The 19283-nt window shown below is 35.5% G+C and overlaps 1 protein-coding gene across 6 annotated transcripts in view; it reads right to left on the bottom strand.

The window, feature by feature from the left end:
• Positions 1–3789: 3789 nt before the first annotated feature.
• LOC308195439 (protein SIX6OS1) overlaps positions 3790–19283 on the bottom strand; it is a 45670-nt gene continuing 30176 nt past the window's right edge. For 3 of the 6 annotated variants that reach the window (XM_080592842.1, XM_080592841.1, XM_080592843.1), the window contains exons 6-18: positions 18540–18727; positions 18067–18109; positions 17540–17660; positions 16870–16964; positions 12442–12581; positions 11890–11969; positions 10653–10738; positions 10489–10553; positions 9308–9378; positions 8089–8246; positions 7431–7566; positions 5970–6027; positions 3790–4838 (exon numbers count right to left, since the gene is read on the bottom strand). In XM_080592842.1, coding sequence (XP_080448968.1) covers positions 4636–4838; positions 5970–6027; positions 7431–7566; positions 8089–8246; positions 9308–9378; positions 10489–10553; positions 10653–10738; positions 11890–11969; positions 12442–12581; positions 16870–16964; positions 17540–17660; positions 18067–18109; positions 18540–18727 — 1444 coding nt within the window. In that variant the 3' untranslated portion in view covers positions 3790–4635. The remainder of the gene's footprint in view (positions 4839–5969; positions 6028–7430; positions 7567–8088; positions 8247–9307; positions 9379–10488; positions 10554–10652; positions 10739–11889; positions 11970–12441; positions 12582–16869; positions 16965–17539; positions 17661–18066; positions 18110–18539; positions 18728–19283) is intronic. The other 3 variants (XM_080592846.1, XM_080592844.1, XM_080592845.1) reach the window with 1 other exon arrangement.

Raw genomic sequence — 19283 nt, 5'->3', positions numbered from 1 at the left:
TGTTTTAAATCATTAAAAGACACAATCATCTCCTTTTAGACTAGCCCATAACTTTGAAACCAGAATCCAATTGCCTGTTCAGGCTCATTAGTGTCTTTGGATCTTAATGACCCACTCAGTTGCAGTAAATGAAAAACTAATCCTTGTTTTATGCCATTGGCCGAAAAGGATTAGCCAACTCTTGCTACTCATGCAATCAGCCTTGCACCAGGGAGATTACTACCATCTAATACTGTAAGTCTACACATTCCAATCTGTTACAATAAGTAGCACTTAAAGCTTATTTCCTTGAAATGCTTAAGCGTATTAATGCTATAGTATAAGACTGTTTTCTTATGATGCAATGATTCTTCTACCACTGTCCCAACAGTTTGCATTTAAATATATATATATATATGCAGCGATGCCTCTTGACTTCCAACATTGTCTTAATTATGTTCATAGTCTGGAAATGAAAATTGAAATTTTTTTTTTCTTTATTTTGCCCAAAAGTGGCAGGCAAGCATGTGATATTTTTGACACCCTACAGTAAGTCTTAACAGGTAGCTAAACAGAGCTACTAGTTATATTTAATGTTCTCTACTCGATACCATGGGTTGTAAAACAGTTTTGTACCACTTGTATCACTGCAATTTTTACAGCTCATTATTCTGGTTGCTCTTGTTGTATTACTTATAAAATAAGTGGATATTTGTATGAGATGAGTCTACAGTGTGATACTATATAAATTTTTTTTCTCAAAGTATTCACACAATGGTATTGTTGAAAATTTAGAATTGCAAAGAACCCATTTCATCACTATTACATGCCTCGTTCATACTTGAATATTGAACAATTTTTCTGATACAAAATGAAGGAACCGTTGTGTTTTTATCACCTTAAGAAGTATATATAATAGAATAGCCCTAGAGAGTGCTCTGCTGTGCATGTATGTTTTATATCGATAGACTGAGAACGAAGTTACAGAAAAGGAATAAATTTGACAATTTGTTGGGAAACCCGATTTTTGAGTGGAAACAGGTCAACAAATGTGCAATTTTCTATCAAAGATGTTGTGTGAAGCCGTAAATCAGCATTACATGAAAATAAATACTATATCCCAAAACAGCTGGAAGTCATTCCAGGTAGCCTTTACCTCCTAGTTTCTAAATTAATTTTAGCATGAAAATTGTCCAGCTGTTGTGTATTTGTTAGCTAAATATGCTCTCCAGATTATAAGCATGTTTTACATTTGGGCATCAGTAAAATGAACAGTAAAATAGTAGATGGGCCTCTGGTCAGAGTGTTACAGAAATATCACCTTACAAACTATAATGAATATTTTTTGCTGAAAGACCACTACGCACGACAAAGGAAATGTGGACAAATGTTCTTTGTGTTAATTCCCATCAGAAAACTGATATCTCAATATAGGTATTATTTCTCTGGGAGAAAGAAAAATTAGGCATGACTGTCCTCCTCCCAGCAGCAGGGGGTAAGAGCATAATTTTTTTTCTTCAGTGTTTAAAAATTGTACTCAACAAATTCAAAAATAGATTTATTCAAATGTTATAATATTTCCTACAGTTATGTATTTAACTAGAACTGATCTATAGTCTTCTCTAATGCCGGGTGATACACTAGCTGTTACGAGGACTTTTCAAGTGAAACAGTTTTCTGTGCAAATTGTAATTAAAAACTTAGATGGAGTGGTAAAGATATCAGGCCCTAAATAAACATTTACCTTCCGATTAGAATACACATACAAGATTCAAAGCCAACCCCTTGCTCTGTTTATTTAAAAGAGTGGGTTGGTTTTTGTTTGTTTGTTTTTACTATTATTACCTTAGGGCTCAGTTACAAACCTGAACTCTGTTTTACTAGGTACAGTACAAGGGCAGAACAACAAGGCAACCCCCACCTCCAATGGTTCACAGTACCAGCAGAACCATATTCCCACTTCAGAGACAGCTGCACAGCTTTTAAGAGATTACAGCTCCCCAGCTGCCATAGCTGGCGTGCTGCTGGAGGCTACTGGTCTTCAGCTAAGCTGCAGTCACCTGTCCCTCATCCACGAGAGTCCAGAGTCAGCTAAGTTAGCTTTCCACACTTCCAGCAGTAACACAAGTTAAACCTCCTGACTCTGCTTTGAGGAGTGAGGAACAACCACACCGTTTTTTAACTTTATCTGCACCACGGGGCCAGCAATGGCAAATAACAAGTGGCAATAAACAAAAAAGCACTTTGTTCTCAACCAACCCCTGCTACGTTGACAAGATGATCTACACTTTTAGAGCAGAGATGGGTGTAGTCAGGTGTTCACGTAAAGGACAGTAAGAACAAAATCTTTCAGTGTGACAAGTGTTAATTTCAGCAGTCCAGCAACATGACTGCTATTGACTTTATAGGCATAATAACAAGGGATCATTTCTAGGCAGAAATTGACAGTTTCACTTACAATGAAAAATCCCAGTGCATGTTTAAAAGTAGTTCATGGTTGTAAATCTCTGAAAAGTATTCCAAATACTGTGTGGTTGCCTCTTATGAAGTAGCTATATTTTTTATTTATTGTTTTTAACAAGCCTATCCGATTTCTGTAAGTAATCATCCAGCAAGATCTAGAACTGTGGTTTCTCCCACTTCAGCCAGCAGCCTTGCAGTATACTACCGCAGTATAACAAACATCTGAGACGTGGATGACAGAATTCATCAGATGACAGGAAAACAAGGTTCAGTTATGGAATAACTGAGCCAATAAAATTGCACTTTTGGGCTTACTAAATGATCTCCGAATATTATCTGCCAGTAGCGTACCTTAACACACTACATCAAATAACACAGACAGGATCTCAAATTTGCCTTTAGACAATTAGGTATGCAGTAAATTAGAAAAAAATGTTTTAATTAGATTAGCATGGAAGCCCACATAAAGTCCACCAAATCCAAATGTGTCTTACTTCTTATTAGCTCGATCTCTGCAGCACTTCACTTAAGCTTCCTGAATCCATCTCCACTCTGCTTAAAAAATACCCAACTTCCACCAGCGTTTAGGCACAGGTACTGAAGGAGAAGCTGGGCTGCGTGAAAATGGTCCTAAGGCATTTAGGAGTTTAGCAGAGAAGAAATAGTGGCATAGATTACAGCTCTTGGTCATTTTACATGGGCAGATAGTGATAGGACGAGGGAGAATGTTTTTAAACTAAAAGAGGAGCTATTTAGATTAGATTTTAGGAGAAAGTTCTTTACCCAGAGGGTGGTGAGACACTGGAACAGGTTGCCCAGAGAAGCTGTGGATGCCCCATCCCTGGAGGTATTCAAGGCCAGGCTGGATGGGGCTTTGAGCAACCTGGTCTGGTGGGTAGCATCCCTAGTGGGGTGGAACTAGATGGTCTTTGAGATCCCTTCCAACCCAGGGCATTCTATGATTCAGGGCTTTGTGGGTCAGCAGAGGGAAGGGAAACTCTACTCCCCTTTGGACTTTGAAGACCTTTGATTGGTGGACTCTGCAGACTATAATGGTAAGATGCTTTTTGTCAGCCTGTTTCACTCAGTCTATGTGCCCTCCTAACTAGCTTGTGCACTTGCAATGTCTTCTGTGAAGTTCACTGAACAATGTCGTCTTCCTTTTATTTCCTCTGCTTCCGTTTCAGCATCGTGCTTGCCTGCTGTTACACAGAGTATTTACTTCAAAGTAAATTACCAAGAAACAGATTTTCCTTATAAATTCATGAGGAGTTTCAAAAACTAGTAATAGGTGTTTCACATGTAACAGGAAAAAAAAAATCAAAAGTGACCTAGTATTTCCTTCAAAGGCCATAAATGTGAAACTGATGCTTTTGGAGAGGACAGTTCTGAGGCATTCACAGTGCACAGTGGTGTGGGGGCTCTGAACAGTCAGCGCTCCTTGCTGAGTTACTATGGTATCATCTTCACAACCAGCCAGTCCAGAAAAAAAGTCATTTGTGGAGAACTGGTGGATACGCTTGTATTGACCACTGTTAGACTCTGAAAACTGACTTTGTATCATTTTTTTTTGGAAAACCTCTACATAAAGTGGAAGGATCTTAATTTGCTTTCAGTGTTTCAAGTTAGAAAGACAGAAGTTTAAATGTCAAGTATTATTACAATATTATTTCACTTCAGATATTAAGAGATTTCTACAAAACCTTACACGAAATTAACAAAAACGTTTATTTCAAAAATTTTATAACAGATAACCAACTTAAGAACACTGTAACTCAAATTCAGCTTTGTCTGGTACAATAAAGTTACTTTTACTAACACTTTCTTCCATTTCGTATCAGAGACTGAAAGTACTCATCTAGAAGTACTCTTTAGATGCTCTCTCACAGATATTGAATTAACTCAACATGCTATTTTAAAATAGTATTTCTGCTGTTTGTAAGTGCCAATTTAGGGAAAGCGTATCATAACATTTTATGAAAACAACATATTTAGAAAATAAATAAGAAAAATGAATGCTGCATCTCAAAGCATGTGCTTGCTGGATATACACATGCTCTTGCAGCAATTGCAATAATGTATTCGTACATGAAATGAAAGGAGAAGATGAAATGCTTTGTACTTTAACTTGAGAAACTGAAAACATTTGTCAAGGCTAAGTAGGAAAAGAATTTAAAAGGAAGGCAAAGGTATTCAAAAGAATGTAGATGGCTTTGTATTTTGTAAGGAAGAATGAAAACCTTTCACAGAAGGAGACTGTGATGATCTCTGATCCTGTCCAAATGCAAATGGAAAACTAAAGTCATCTTTTCCATCTCCAAATGCATGAGAAGTCGATTCCGAGGGGAAGGGAAAGGCAAATGCATCCTCACTTTCTGATTTCCCAAATAAGCTTCCTATATAGAATGAATATTATATTATTAGATTGTCTTACTGAAAGAATACTGCATTCAGCATAATATGCTTCCTTTAATAATATTTTACTCCCAATGCCCACTGCATATCAGCCTACAGTTGTGTGTTTATTTCTGCAATAGACATGGTAAAGGAGGGCATTATCAGAAATTATGTAGAATGAAGTACTTGAATGATTTAGGACAACAAAACACTTTTTTATTATATACTGGGTGAAATATTTTGAATACTAAGCAACAGAGTCTTTGTAAACTGACACATTTTTGTGGATTCTTTCTCCTCTGAAAAACCACTGAAATATTTGGAGAAACAACGCTATAGACAGGAACCCCCCCAAGTTTTACATTCAGTAACACAAAATTCATACCCTTTTCTCTGCAATACATATGTATGCATACAAACTTTTGTTCATCCACTTCAAAAAAGTAGCTTTGCACCTGCAGGACCTCTAAAAAGAGTAGATTACAGTTCCCTTCAGAAAAATGCTTGACCAAAAGTGAATTTTGATCCTACTGTTATCATTGAAAAATTTTCCTTTCTCCTCAGTAAAGCCAGGATTTCACACAGAATGTACAAATGTGTGTGGCTCACTTAGTATGGGTAGAAGATGTGGTTTATGAAGTCTCATTCTCCTCTCTCACTTGTGCTGTTTTTACATTGTGTATCTCCAATGATTTAAAGTGATGGTCAAGGTTTCTTTTATCAAATGAAAACTTTGTTTTCGTTACAGATGAGGAGGGAAAAAACAACAGATGTATTTTTCTAACACTGAGCTAGTAGCCTTAAGTTAAAAAAGTGGTATTTACCAAATACCGTAACTTTTTACATTTAAAGAACAGAGCTCCTTTCAGGAATGAAAAGGCTTACAAAACTTTGACACTTAAATTTTTCTTTCCCCTTGCAGGTCCTTTCAGAGTTTGCTTCAAGCGCACCTAATACAATCCCTATTTGTATTTCTTCTTTCTCACATTTCTTTTTTCCATGAAATTTCACACATTTGAGGTCCATAAGACAAATATGAAGAGAAAGATTTAAGCTAGTCAAAAAACAAACACAACAAACCACTAAACCGCAATATCACAAATCAAAAACATAAGTACTTTCAGACTTACCAAAATCTTTCTGTGGGGACATGGGATTCAAGTGTCCCACAGGATAATTATCATCTGTCTGAAACAAAGCAGACATTTTATTTAACAAATTAAAAAGACAGAATGTAAGTTTTAATGCTGATATGTAATAAGTGAGACAGACATATTCATAGAATCATAGCATGGCTTGGGTTGGAAGAGACCGTAAAGATATTTAGTTACAACCCCCCTGCCATGGGCAGGGATGCCACCCACTAGATCAGGTTGCCCACCAGTGAATATCAGCATTTGAATTTAAATTTATATATCAGTCCCTGAGTTTGCAAGGTAAATTCTTTGATACATTTCATGCTTTCCTTACTTGAGGTATATATGAAGAATCCTTAGGCAAGATTAAGTCCAGATACTTAAGTCCATATTAAGATCTTCAAAATTCCCATATAACTTGTTAACTGTGAAGAGTGAAATGACTGCTAGAGGCTGGTAAATTCCTACGCTGTCACAATATAACATGGGTTCTGACAATATTAGGTGACTTACCTACTCACTTACCTCACCTCACCTAGACCTACCTCATTCCTGAACAGTTCACAAACTATCCACCAGTCTATTTTCTCCTACACAGAGCTGATGATAGGAGATATCACCAACAGGTATTTTGAGAAATACAAAATAAATAGTTATTTTCCCTCTTTCCTCCTTTAGATTTCACCTAGTAACCAGAAGATGGAGCACACCCGCTGAAATATGAGATACCTGGGTTCAAGTCCCTTCTTTGTATAATGGGGTTTGGATCTGCATTACCAGTGAGTGGTATCTAACCACTGTGTTACGCACTGACACACATCTATCCTGAATATCCAGTTGACTATCTATTAGCTCAGAGAGAATAAAAATTACTCTGGAGCACTGCAGTTAGGCAATCTGCAAAGGATAAGGAGCACTAGCTGGATTCCAGTCCCTGTTCCAATTAGTTGGCTATCTCCTCCATTTAAATATAGATGCTGAAATATATTTGCTTTTCAGTACTCCTAATAAATAAACCTTTCTTCCTTTCCTAATTGTTTTGCATTTTGTGAAAGCTGGAGGATGAAAAAAAAAAAACAATTTAAGTGCCCAATTCCCCACTACAGCGAGACAAAACCATGTAGGATTGGCATGTGAGTTGTGAATTCTGCCAGGGTACCTAAAATTTTGCATTGCAATGCTAAGCCAGTAACCTTTTTGTGAATCTAGTCACTTGTGCACCTGCACAATATCCAATCTTGCCCATATGGGTAAGATCCAATCCTTGATCAGAAGTCATCACAGGAGAATCAGCAGAATCTTGTAAAATTAAGCATGCTAATAAAAAAAATGCTAAAAAAATGACTAGTGAAGAAGTCCTCATTCACAGTCAATACTGTTGGGTTTTTTTTGTTGTTTGTTTTTTAGCATCATTTCCTTTGTGGAAATTTAATATTCTCATGTACTCATTTTTACCTCATCAGATGAATTTTCTGCCCCAAACACAGAAGAATCAAACAAATTAAAGCCAGGTGACTTCTGGGAGAAGTTCATGAGAGAAAAGAAAGCCGGAGATTTTGATGTTCCTTCTTCACAACCTAAGTTGTGAATGCTGTAAAGACAGAAAGGAAGAACCTACATTAATAGTTTTAAGAAGTAGCACAGATGGCTTTTTTGTTGCTGTCGTTCTATTTGTCCTTATTATGTTCTGTGACTTTCCCAAATTTCTGTAGCTTCCATTAGTAACTACTTCTTGCAACACAGAATGGGTAATACAGCCCCTCAAATCAGACTGAAGTATTCCTACTAATTTTACTCGTGTTTCAAAAAAATGCTAAAGATAGAAATCGGTTAACAAATATTACTGCAGGAAAAGAAAACAATTTTAGCAAATGAGCTACAAAGAACCTACCTCACATATTTGTAAGCAAAGTCCCCCCTGTCTTGAAAAAGCTACATTTCAAGTAGAATTGATACTGTAAGAACAAAATCTAACTCAGAAAAAAAACAGTATTTTCAGAGGAGCTTTCTATGGAAGTCTTTCTATAGTATCTTTCAAAAAATAGCAGAAATATACAATAAACATCATTACAAATTTTCTTATGAAATCTAAATATAAAAGCTGAAATCATACAAGTCAAATGGAGGTGTTTTAGAGAACTGGGTTTTCTTCCCCTTTGCGTCAGGTGTTCCAACAAACTCAGGTGTTTCAGGTGTTCTTAGAAAATGTTCTGCACTTTCTTCTGCTGTGTCTGGATTGTTTTCATTTGACTTAAAATAGGTATGTATGTTCTATTAAAAAGAAACATATAACAACGTTTATGGCATATGTAATTTCCCCAAATATTTTTTTAAACATAGTCATTGTATGCTTTAGGTTAGTTAGATTTTTTATTTTCATAAAAAATAAAGGGAATTCAATAAATTCTCACTGTTACATATTCTCCACAGTTACAACTGCAACCTTAATTTAACTAATTTAAAATGGGCTACTTCTGATTGCAATTATGTATGAAAATTTTCATTCCAAAAATTAAGAAACTTGTAAGCTGACTGAAAATACTGATTTGTAATAAAAGAACTCTCTCTTTCTAAAGTATCTCTTAGCTAATGCTTTAAGTCACATTGGAATCCTCGTGATATTCTAGTGAAATAAAGGAACATCAACCATCAGAATATATTTCATCTGACTGAGATATTTCCTCTTTCTCAGAAAATGTTAACAGAGTATATACACTTGAATTCTGTAGAACAATTTCCACCAGGCTCAATATTGTTTTAAAGATATTTTTTCTCCACCAGCTGACAGCAGCCATGAACCTGTAACCAACTAGAAGAAGATGAGTATCTCAAACTTGATCTCAGTATCACCTTCACATGCAAGCTGTACAAACAACTGGCTTGAATATTACGGCATGGGGAGCTTAAACTCCCATTCAAGTACAGATTGTAGAAGTAGTGCAAATGGAGCCTTTCAGATTCTGTAGCCAGCACAGAGCCTATTTTCTATAGTTTTGTGGAAGAAGTGAGTTTCCCATGCATCTTAGCTCACACAGATGAAAGTTATATGGACCAGTTCTATCTAAAAAATGATGTGCATATGGGCCTAGATGGCCCATAGTCAAGGTAGCATAAAAACCCACAGAACGCTGACAAGGCCAAAAGCAGTGATCGTTGTATTAGTAATCAGAAGACACAGATTGGCTTCTCACCTCTTGGGTGCCTTACAGTGAGTCACTTTGCCAATTCCTGAGAAATCTAATTACCTCTTACCAACCGATTCAAATACTTCAGAATAGTTTGACTACAGTAAATAAAATAACTATTTGTGACATAAGAAATGCTTTCGTTACTTGAGGTGTATACGAAGAATCCTTAGGCTCATCTTCTGCTTCTTTACCATCACATTTGGCCTCTTGGTCTTCTATATAAAGAATACAGTACGGCTTGTATTATAACAACATTTTAAATGGATAAGTAAAAGTTATGTTGTGGGAAAGAATCCTTGAAAAAGATTTACTAACTTGGCATTGCTATTGACAAGGAAGTGTTCCGACCGTAGTCTTCATAATAACCCACTTTGTGGCCATTTCCATAACAGTTACCTCTCATTCTGCCACTTACTCAGTAGCATTAAAGCAATGCTAAAGCTTCTTCATATTGTTTGGTGTGTTCTTCAGATATAGCTATTGCTCCCTGAGAGTGCTATTTTTGTCTAATCCAGCTGTTGCAGACTGAGAGTGCCAATATCAGTCAATAGAAACCATGTGGAAACAACATAAAAAGCACATCCATATGAGACTGATGGAACATATCTTCAAGACCTGTGCAAAATCTAGGGTAGAAAACGAGAAGAATGCTACCCAACTTTCTGCTCGAAGCTTTAGACGATGCAACATTTCACACACTGTAGGCTAAGATCCTGTGTTTCGGAACATATAATTAGGATCCTATTTATAAAAAATTAGACTATAATTTTTGAAATGCATCTAAATTGACAGTGTAATTAGGAAAAAACAAACAAACAAACAAACAAACATTTAACCTACAGCTCAGTGCCCTGGGATTTCAAAACTGTAGGCGCGTCTGCAGCTACTCTGTTTTGTTTCTGAAAGTGTTTTGTGCATATTACTTAATTTTCATTTTTTTAAATCTTAATCTGACGCTTCAAGTTTCCTGAATTCCTTAGTTTGCATTTTATCATGCCTTTTGGGTAGATTTTCACACAGGTTTCCAAACTGAAACTAACAGCGTAGATTTACAAGAGATGCTGGGAGGTGCCCTTCATTAGCAGTGGTTAATGCAGAATGCATACCACATTACTGCACAGTTCAGTCTCCATTTAGATTAGGACTCAGCCTGTCTGCTGTATTCACAATTTTAAACTATATAATCAAGGCATAAAAGGAAAACAAACAGTGGTCCAATTCATACCAGAGTGAAATTTTGGGTCCCAGAATTTTTCCTTTCATCATTTTGTGGTCCAGTTTATAGTAACAGCACACCTGATCAAAAAATGTCTATGGTACTTTACCTATTACTGTATTTTCACTCTCGAACTGTTGATTAGTAGTCACCTGCTTTGGAGGAACTAGCTGTCTAAAAGACAAAAAAATACACTGTTGTTTGTTTCAATGTGGATTATTTCTATAAGCTTTAATCTCAAGAATGAAAGCTACTTCATTAGAGAAAAGTTACCTGAATTGCATTTGGTTTTGCAAGCTTGCTATTGATGGAACTTGGGCAATTTGTAGATTATTAGTCCGCGCAGTGTCCGTAGCCATCTAAAACATAGCAAAAAATTCAACTGAGGCAACACAAATTTGTCGCTTCAACAACATAATTCTGATTTCTCCTTAGACTGTGTAAATCCATTCTGTTAATCTTTCCTAAACAATTATGCAACATATACACTTTCTTGCCTGTCTGTTTTACCTAGAGATTAACATTTTTCTTCTTACAGCAAGATACCCAAAAGCACTTCCTTCCATTTTTTCTTATGTAGTTGCATGCACAGTACTGATAACTAGAGGTGAGTAATTAACTTCTCAGTCATAATAATTTACAAACTTTACCCAGGTTCTCTATTACTGCAGCCAGTTTGCTCCTGCTTAACAAGACAGCAAGGGCTGAAGCCAGGCCTGTCCCCCCCTCGTAAGGTCAAAGTGGGCACACATAAGTGAGTGTCTGCTATATGAACGGAATAACTGCAAGTAACATGAAAACACTCCCACCTCACAGAATTTCATCAGATCAGAAGCTCTGTCTCTAACATGCAACATGTATTTGTGCCTTAAGGGCAGAATAGCACTAGCAATCTATGCCTCAGCATCGGATAACACATTAGCTCACAGCAAGTTGCTAGTTCTGGTTTGTTTTTAATTTGCAAAATGCTATCAAATTGAATTCAGCTTGGGGTGAGGGACAAAAGGGCTGGGTATGCAGGATCTGTCTGCCACTCACCTCCTGTAGTTTACCACACTCCTTTTCTGAAGCATAAAAACCTCCTTTCCTTCAATCTTTTTATTTTCCCTCAGACTCCATCTTCTTCTTGTTGTTGCCATCAACCTTTCTTAAAATTCCCTTAACCTTGACTTACTGCTTCCCACTATTCTCTAAATGCAATTCTAGGTTCCAGATTCCCATCCTCATTTTTGGATTACCCTAGCAACAACCCTTCCATCATCCTCATCCTGTTCAACTCACTAAGCCTGTCTCAAATCAGAACTGCCTGAAGTTTCTTTTGGTCTTGTTTCACTCAGTCTAGCCCTTGCCCTTCATGCTGTCTTGTATCATCTTATGAAAGTCCTCCCTCCTTAGCTTAAGTTTTATGTACAATATTATAGCACTGGATATATTTGAAGTATTTTCAATTTAAACAACCAGATGAAACATTATATAATCTCATGTTTTTACCAGTGGGAGAACTGCATACCCGTGATGGATTTTCTGCATGGCTGGAGGAGCTGCTAGTAGCAACTGAATGTTCCATACGTTTCTCTTTTTCTTCTCTCCCTATATTAACAAAACTTACTTAATGCTGTTAATAGGAGTAAGTATCCAAAGCACTGCATTGTTAAAGTGCACTTGTCAACAAAGCTTAGAAATTTTCCTGTTAATGAAGAGCTAAAACAAAGATATCAGAAAACATGAAAGTATCAGGCAAATTACAGTAAATAGTATTTACAGGTTGTTGGTTTTATTTATTTTTTTTTTTTACAAACACTGCTAAACACATTCTTCATTTTTTTTTCTAGCACTACATATTAGATATACCTACCATGTCACTTTACCCATTGCACAGATGAGAGAAGAATCGGAAGGTTTTCAGAACACAAAGACAGGTATGTACTCAATTTGCATTGAAAGCTTGGCTTCAGCTATCACAGTAAAAACAGTTGAGTACATTTCTTCCCATGGTTTTCATTTATTTACACAAAAAAAACCCAAAATCTTCACAAAAAAGATCATTAGAAACACACTGCACCTTTGTCTGTTCGCTTCATAGAGAATCTAATAGTCTGTACAGACTGGACTGATTTCCGAGGAATGCACGGAAGATGTAATGGTTTATACAGTTGATGTTTCTCATTTAACAAAGAAGGATGCTCACTCTCTTCAAATATCCTAAAAAAATTAAGGCAACGATTGGAAAAGAAAGGAAATCATAAAATACAACTGCTTTAAATAAGTGGAGTTTTCAAAGGAGATGCATGGTTCCAGGGAGGTTCTACCTCTTACAGCTCCAGCAATCAGTAAGATTTAATTTTTCCTTAAAGAATACCAGACAGAGAGTGCCACTGAAAGCAAAAGCATGAAATAGCAATAAGTTGATCATAAGAACATTGCTGACTTGAATTTTGTCAGTATCAAAGAAAAGTATTAATAGTTTTGGTTTTACACTTTTGTAAAAGCACTTTAATCATTACTGTAGCTCTGCAATCACACTTTCATATTTAAAAACACTTTTTCACTCCTTGAGGTTGTCCAAAATACTTATACTGTAGGCAGACATAAGACAAAACAAACGGCAGCAAGTGTTTTCACTTGTAGGGTAATTATCTGTGTAAGGTAAATAGCCTTTTACAGAATAGAAAGACAAAAGTTAGCAGAACAATGCAGGATAAAGTGCCTATTTGGCACAGGAACATTTACCATTTTTATTTTAATAATGAGTTTTATTTTATTTTCTTTTTGGCATTCCTGCTTGGCGCCTCTGGGGTTCTAGCTGCAACATCTGTTTTTTGGCTGACTAAGCAAAACTACTCAGAATAACTGAAGATTCAAGCCAGTCTTCCTGGTTTTCTTGAAATTTTTCATAAATGAAAATAAGATAAAAAATACGATGAACTTTATAAGGTAGCATGGAGTAAAGTTAGCAATACTGCTGGTTAAAACATAACAACCTAGAAGCATTGGTTATCAGACCTAACAACACATTAAACTCAGGTGCATGCTCAGCTGTGATCACATAAAATCAGGAATGCACCTCAGTCAAATAACAATGATGAAAAAGAACAATCTTCATCTATAAAGTTACCTAAACACTTAAGTGTTGAGCTGCACAAAGACCTAACAAGCTATAGAAACCATGTACCACCCAATATATCAAAGAAACAAGAAATAATTTTAAAATATCTATTTATTTTATTTACACCAATTATAGATGTTACTTGTCTCAAGAATGAGTGCTACAGGAAGTAAGATGTTTATGTGACCAAATATCTTTAAGATCGGATGTGGAAATCTTTAAACCAAGGCGTGATAAAACTAGAGCTAAGCAGAGAACCCTGGCTAAAACTGCTTCACTTTGTTCAGTGTGGCTCATTTGGCCACTTTATCACAATCATCATTCAAAAATGAATCGAACAAGGCTGCTGCTGATGGTTATGATTTAGATTACCATTAACCTTTTTTTTTTTTTTTTTTTACACAAGTTAGGATGCCAATTGTGTTTTTACAAGTTCCTGGAATCAGTTTCTGTGTGTTTTTGTAAAACCTAGCAGACAACCCTCCATATTTCTAGAAAATGGCCATACATTAAATAAAGCTTTCTTTTACAATATATATCTATTCAGAAGAATGTATTGATGGTAGAGTTGCAAACAGGACTCGGAAGCTCTTAAGACATATTTTCAGTAACAAAAAATTCCAAAAGAGTCTGCAGTTAAACTTTATAAATATACAGTACACCTGCCTCCTTTCTTCCCTAAAAACTGTTGAAAAGAAAAAAACACAAGCATCTTCTTTGACATAATTATTAATTACTGAAGAAAAAAAACCCTGAAGATTAAAGCTCAAAATAGTCTGAACTGCAGTAACAAGAAAGATCATTTGTTTTCTTTGTCTATTTCATTATTAGTAAACATCTGAGTAGATAAAAATCTTCATGTTGATTCACTTTGCAAAATAGGTAACATTTTTACTAAAGTGCAAAAAAGAAAGATATCCTTAAGTCAAATTAAAATCCCATTTCTTCAGCAGTAGTTTCTTCTCTGTAGTATAATGAAGACCAAAGACTAGTATGACTTTACCTTCACTGTAGGATTTAAGTGCATCTGATTATACATACAAAAAATCATACTGACTACTGTGGTATTTACGAGGACTCTCTACTGAAGCCAAGTTCAGAATTCTAATCAGGAGCATGTAAGCAAGTCCTTTTGGAAGTCGGACTTTTAATAACTAGCTGTCATAATACCTAGTAACTAACTATGAGGTTCTGGTCAGTATGGGGTTGACTCTTCATACATGTTTACACCTGTTAACAGCTTGTATGAGAAGAGGAATCTACATTTTGCAGTCAGCCTAATCAATGACTAGCTGGCCAGCAATGTTCTAGACCTTTAAATGAAAAGTTACCACTGCCATCCTCCTGTCCAAAGAATATACAAACCAGCACCTATTAGTTAACTTCCAAGTTTGTTTCTTGTCTTGTAGTCGTCTAAAGTATTTCATGGGTATTAATTTTTACATTGTTCTGCTCAGAGCTTTCATTGCTCTATTTACTTCTGTCCCTTGATGCTGCTGGTTTCTCTCCACACTGTTATGTCAGTTCGTGGAGATTCAAAACTCTTTTTCTGTCCTTCTTTTGTAGCAGAAGATGAAGATACCTCCTGCTTCTTCACAAAGCTCTCTTCGCCTAGGAGCCACAGTGTAGTGACTGCAGAACAGCTCACAATAGACTCCTGCCTTTAGTACCCATATTCTGCTGTTACATTTTTGTACGTTGTCTTGAGTCTGCAAAGGTTTTAATTCATATGACTCATTATCTTAGCACATTTTCTGTTTGATTTCTTTTTACAGTGATTATATATATATATGCAGATTAATAAAAAAACTATTTTTAATATCGGTGGTTACTTCTATGCTTCTGTGTTCGTCTTAACATTGGTTAATTCTATGCTTCCTTTTTCTTTTAATATACTAATGCCAAATAGGGATATTTTAAAACATTTTTTACAGTTTTCCACAACCCTTTATGCTGTGGATATCTTTGACAAGAATAAGCTTTAAAAAACAAAAACATTAATTAGTAATCAGGTTGTGGTCTGATACTATATGCTATATCTCACATACATGGAGGTTAAAGAGAAATGCGAGTTGGTACAGTGTAAAATGTTTACAGAAACTTATAATCATGACATAAGCCATGGAATTATTTCTTCGGTAAGAGCACCAAAAAGATACACTTGTATGCAACCAAGACAAAACTTCTGGTGGAAGTAAAAGCACCTGAAAGATCCATGACAGAGATAAACGTACAACTGCAAGGTCTAGCAATGCACCCTATGAATTCCGTTCCATTAAGTGTTTGATTGAATACTTCTTACGTCTCCATGCCCAGAATATAAATCTCCTCCTGCCATTTCGTTTCTGCATACTGAACATACTTGGGTTCCTTTGAAAATTCGAAGGGAGTGTTTCCAATCTTTTTCACCTAGTCTAACAACAAGTGGATTTCTTGCTTCCCTGTGTTTCTAAGACCTTGCCACTTATAAAAAGCTTAGAAGGCAGAACAGGAATAAGGCTTTAAACCATAAAAAAATCATTCATTTGAATAATTCAGGGATATAAAAGGAGATATTAAAAACCTAAAATGTCCCTAGGAAAGGAGCTTAGAGAGATAACATGGCACATTTCTGTACATATGGTCCACTAAATTCCAATTCAAAACTCTGAAAAACTTCTTTTTCAAGAAGACCATGATGTAAAATCACTTGGAAGACTTTTGGACGTATTTTAAGTTTAAAACGGCTTTTGATCTAACAGAATCAGTTTTAAGGGTGACTTTTTAATACTTACAAGAACTCCAGATGAGTGCAAGATGGTCCTGACGGTGATTTCAGTCCTTGTAGTTGAGCTCAAATTAAAGTGAGTCCAAGTTGTAAATGATAACTGACTGATTTACTAAACCATTAATCCTGTCTATGAAACTTTCACTCATGCTTGTTTTTAAGAACCAAATTAAGAGTTAAATTTCTTAAGTAATCCAGAGCTGAAGACAAATGACATTTGTAACCATGACTCTTTCTCACCAATTATGTGTTTAGTAGAGTTAATGCATTTTATTTCTGACTGTGTTCACTGTAAATGTATTCAAAACCTTTAAAACTATCCACACAGATGTATCACCAGTAGCTGTGAGGAGCAAAGCCTTATATAAAATACTTTTGAATAGTATGTTTCCAGATGCATCTACTTTCCAAGAACCAAAATTAGCCACCACCTCTAGCCACTAAACCTCAAGTAACAGGAAACTTTTAAAATTACATAATTCAACCACACGACCAGGACTGGAGAACCTTGCCAACCATTATATAGCAACAGTTTGAGTTTTGTTGCAGTCTGTGTATAAATGCTGAGATAGTACTCTGAATGAAAGCAAGGGAAAATAAATAATTTTTAAACACACCTTTCCTTAAAATCCTTCGGCTTCTCTAGACTTTTCAGATTTTTTCCTTCAACCATTTCTGAATCATTTTGATCTTCTGTAGTCTCTTCAAATCTCTTAAAAGATAAAGAACAGAGAAACATAAAAATTTGAAAATAATAAAAAAAAAAATACGTGCTGCAAATGGTTTCTAAACTTGATGAATCAGTGCAATTAAAAGTTTTCTTGTAGCCAGATAAGAAGGAAAGAAAAGGAATTGATGCAATTCTTACTGTAAAGCATATTTAGTTAAATACATTCATATTAACAAAATCTTCTTAAACATAGTAGGACCTGTGAAGGCAGTATACTCAAGCCCTGGGGCTCCCAAAGGAATTGTCCTGCTATATTTTGTTGAGTATGCTCTGGCACTGTTGAGCTAACATGAAAGTCATCCAAACACAGGGCCTTGAGAGAATTATAGCGTAAACCGAGGTCAAAAGAAAGTAAGCTTTAAGAGCCTTTATATTCATGGACACTTCTTCTCCAAGAAAACATACGTGATGCTATAGAAAAATAATTGCCAATTCTGATATCATCCTGTTGGTCCATGTGCTTGAAAATGTACTTTTTTTATGTTTCAGCAAATGACAGTATAAACACCTACATATATAAAGTATACTTATATAAAAGAAAATTAAAATGCAGTTACCTTTTTAAAATAATTAATTTTCATTTCTAATTCCTCTGCTTCTCTTTCTAGTTCAATTGATTCTTGCGCAGCAACTTCAGCAAGCTTTAACATTTCCTGTGTTTTTTGCCTCAAAGAAGCACTTTCATGTTAAGGGACAAACATGGCAACATTATTTTTTTCAAGCAGTGAACACTAACAGATCCCTCACAGTTCTATGCCATAATTGCAAATTACAGAGCTACAAAAAGCTCTTGACAAATCTACATTTTATAGACAAGTCTCGAAATCTAACTTCAATTAGTCTTCTCCACCTTAATGAAGCTTGTTGACTGATATGTCATTAAACGAAATTTTACTTTCTTCCCTCAAAAAACTGCCATAAAATTTAACTGAATAATATTATTTGACCTTCAATTTTCTCATGGGGAAATGCCTACTAGTGCCACTCTAAGCATAAATAAATTATACTTTTTTAATAAAAACGTGAAAGGTGAATAGAAACTTTCCTCCCCATAAACTGTATAAACACTATGCATCAAGGATACATATGCAAAGCCCAGTCATTAAGGGATTTAAAAGGAGCAGGTTCTGCAGAAACAAAATTTTGTTTCAAATCATTAACAAGTCTAATATTTACAAATACAAGATGAATTAACGGTTCAGGAACACTTATCATTGCTTAGTGTACATAGCAGAAATAGCAGTAATACTGAAGGTAATGCCATTTAAAACAGAACATGTATGAAAAATAAATTTACATTTTTGAGAGTCTAGTTCTAAAGTAATTTTGGGATGTTTTTACCCCAGGAAGCCCAACGGCAAATCAGCATGTGTATTTTGAATTCTTGTTCCAAATCTCAATTTGCTACAAATTTTTTTCCTTAAAAATGGTGTAACAAGAAGAATTTTTAATCCTTTTAAGAGAAATTGTGATGAATCAGTTAGTGGATTTCTGTACAGCATTTCTAATGTGCACTAGCAACAGTCTGTACAGTTTAAGCATTGATAATAATAGTACCCAGAATGTCCGAGCAAGCGTCTTCTTTCAACTTATATTGTTCAGACTGCTTCAGAATTCTGTTTTGGATTTCTTCAATCTCTTTCTTTTTTTTGTAACACTCCTGTGCAAGAGCAGTTTCTGCATACTTTTCATGGTGTTGCTTCAAAATCTCTTTATACTGGATTATGTAATCTTGATACATTTTCCTATAAAAATAAATCACAATTTTTTCCACTTATTAAGCTATTGTTTATCAGGAAAAAATGACTAGTTTATGGAATCAGCTCAATTAGACTTGCTGTTGTTCTGCAAAAAGTAGTATTACTTTTAGCATATCACTATTTGACTCTAATTTTTCTCTTCCAGCTATTTTCAAGGAAGCATTCTTTGTTACTGTACATATCAGAGAATACATCCATGATATAACAAACAGTCATTATTCTGACAGGAATGTAGACCATACCATGTTCAAAGGTAGCTCCGCAGATGACAAATGTTTCTTCCTTCTGTAATTATCATGAAAATCACAGCAAGCCAAATTCTCCGCTTGTGTTCACTGGCACAACACCACTGTTTTCAGTGGAGCTGTATCAAACTTACACTAAAAGAGAATTTGGCCTAGCGTCCAGTTTTTACAGCAGCCTGATGCATCACTCAAGAGCAGCCTCCAAGGAAATGCTGAGCAATCTGTGTCTGATTCAGGGAAGACTTAAATACACACATTAGTGTGTGTTAGTCCTAAAAGAATAGCGCTATCCATGC

Source organism: Anser brachyrhynchus (genome assembly GCF_964034855.1).
Source record: "Anser brachyrhynchus genome assembly, chromosome: 5".
Lineage (NCBI taxonomy): Eukaryota > Metazoa > Chordata > Aves > Anseriformes > Anatidae > Anser > Anser brachyrhynchus.
Note: the sequence above shows the minus strand (reverse complement) of the source record. Positions and strands in the feature narration are given on the sequence as shown.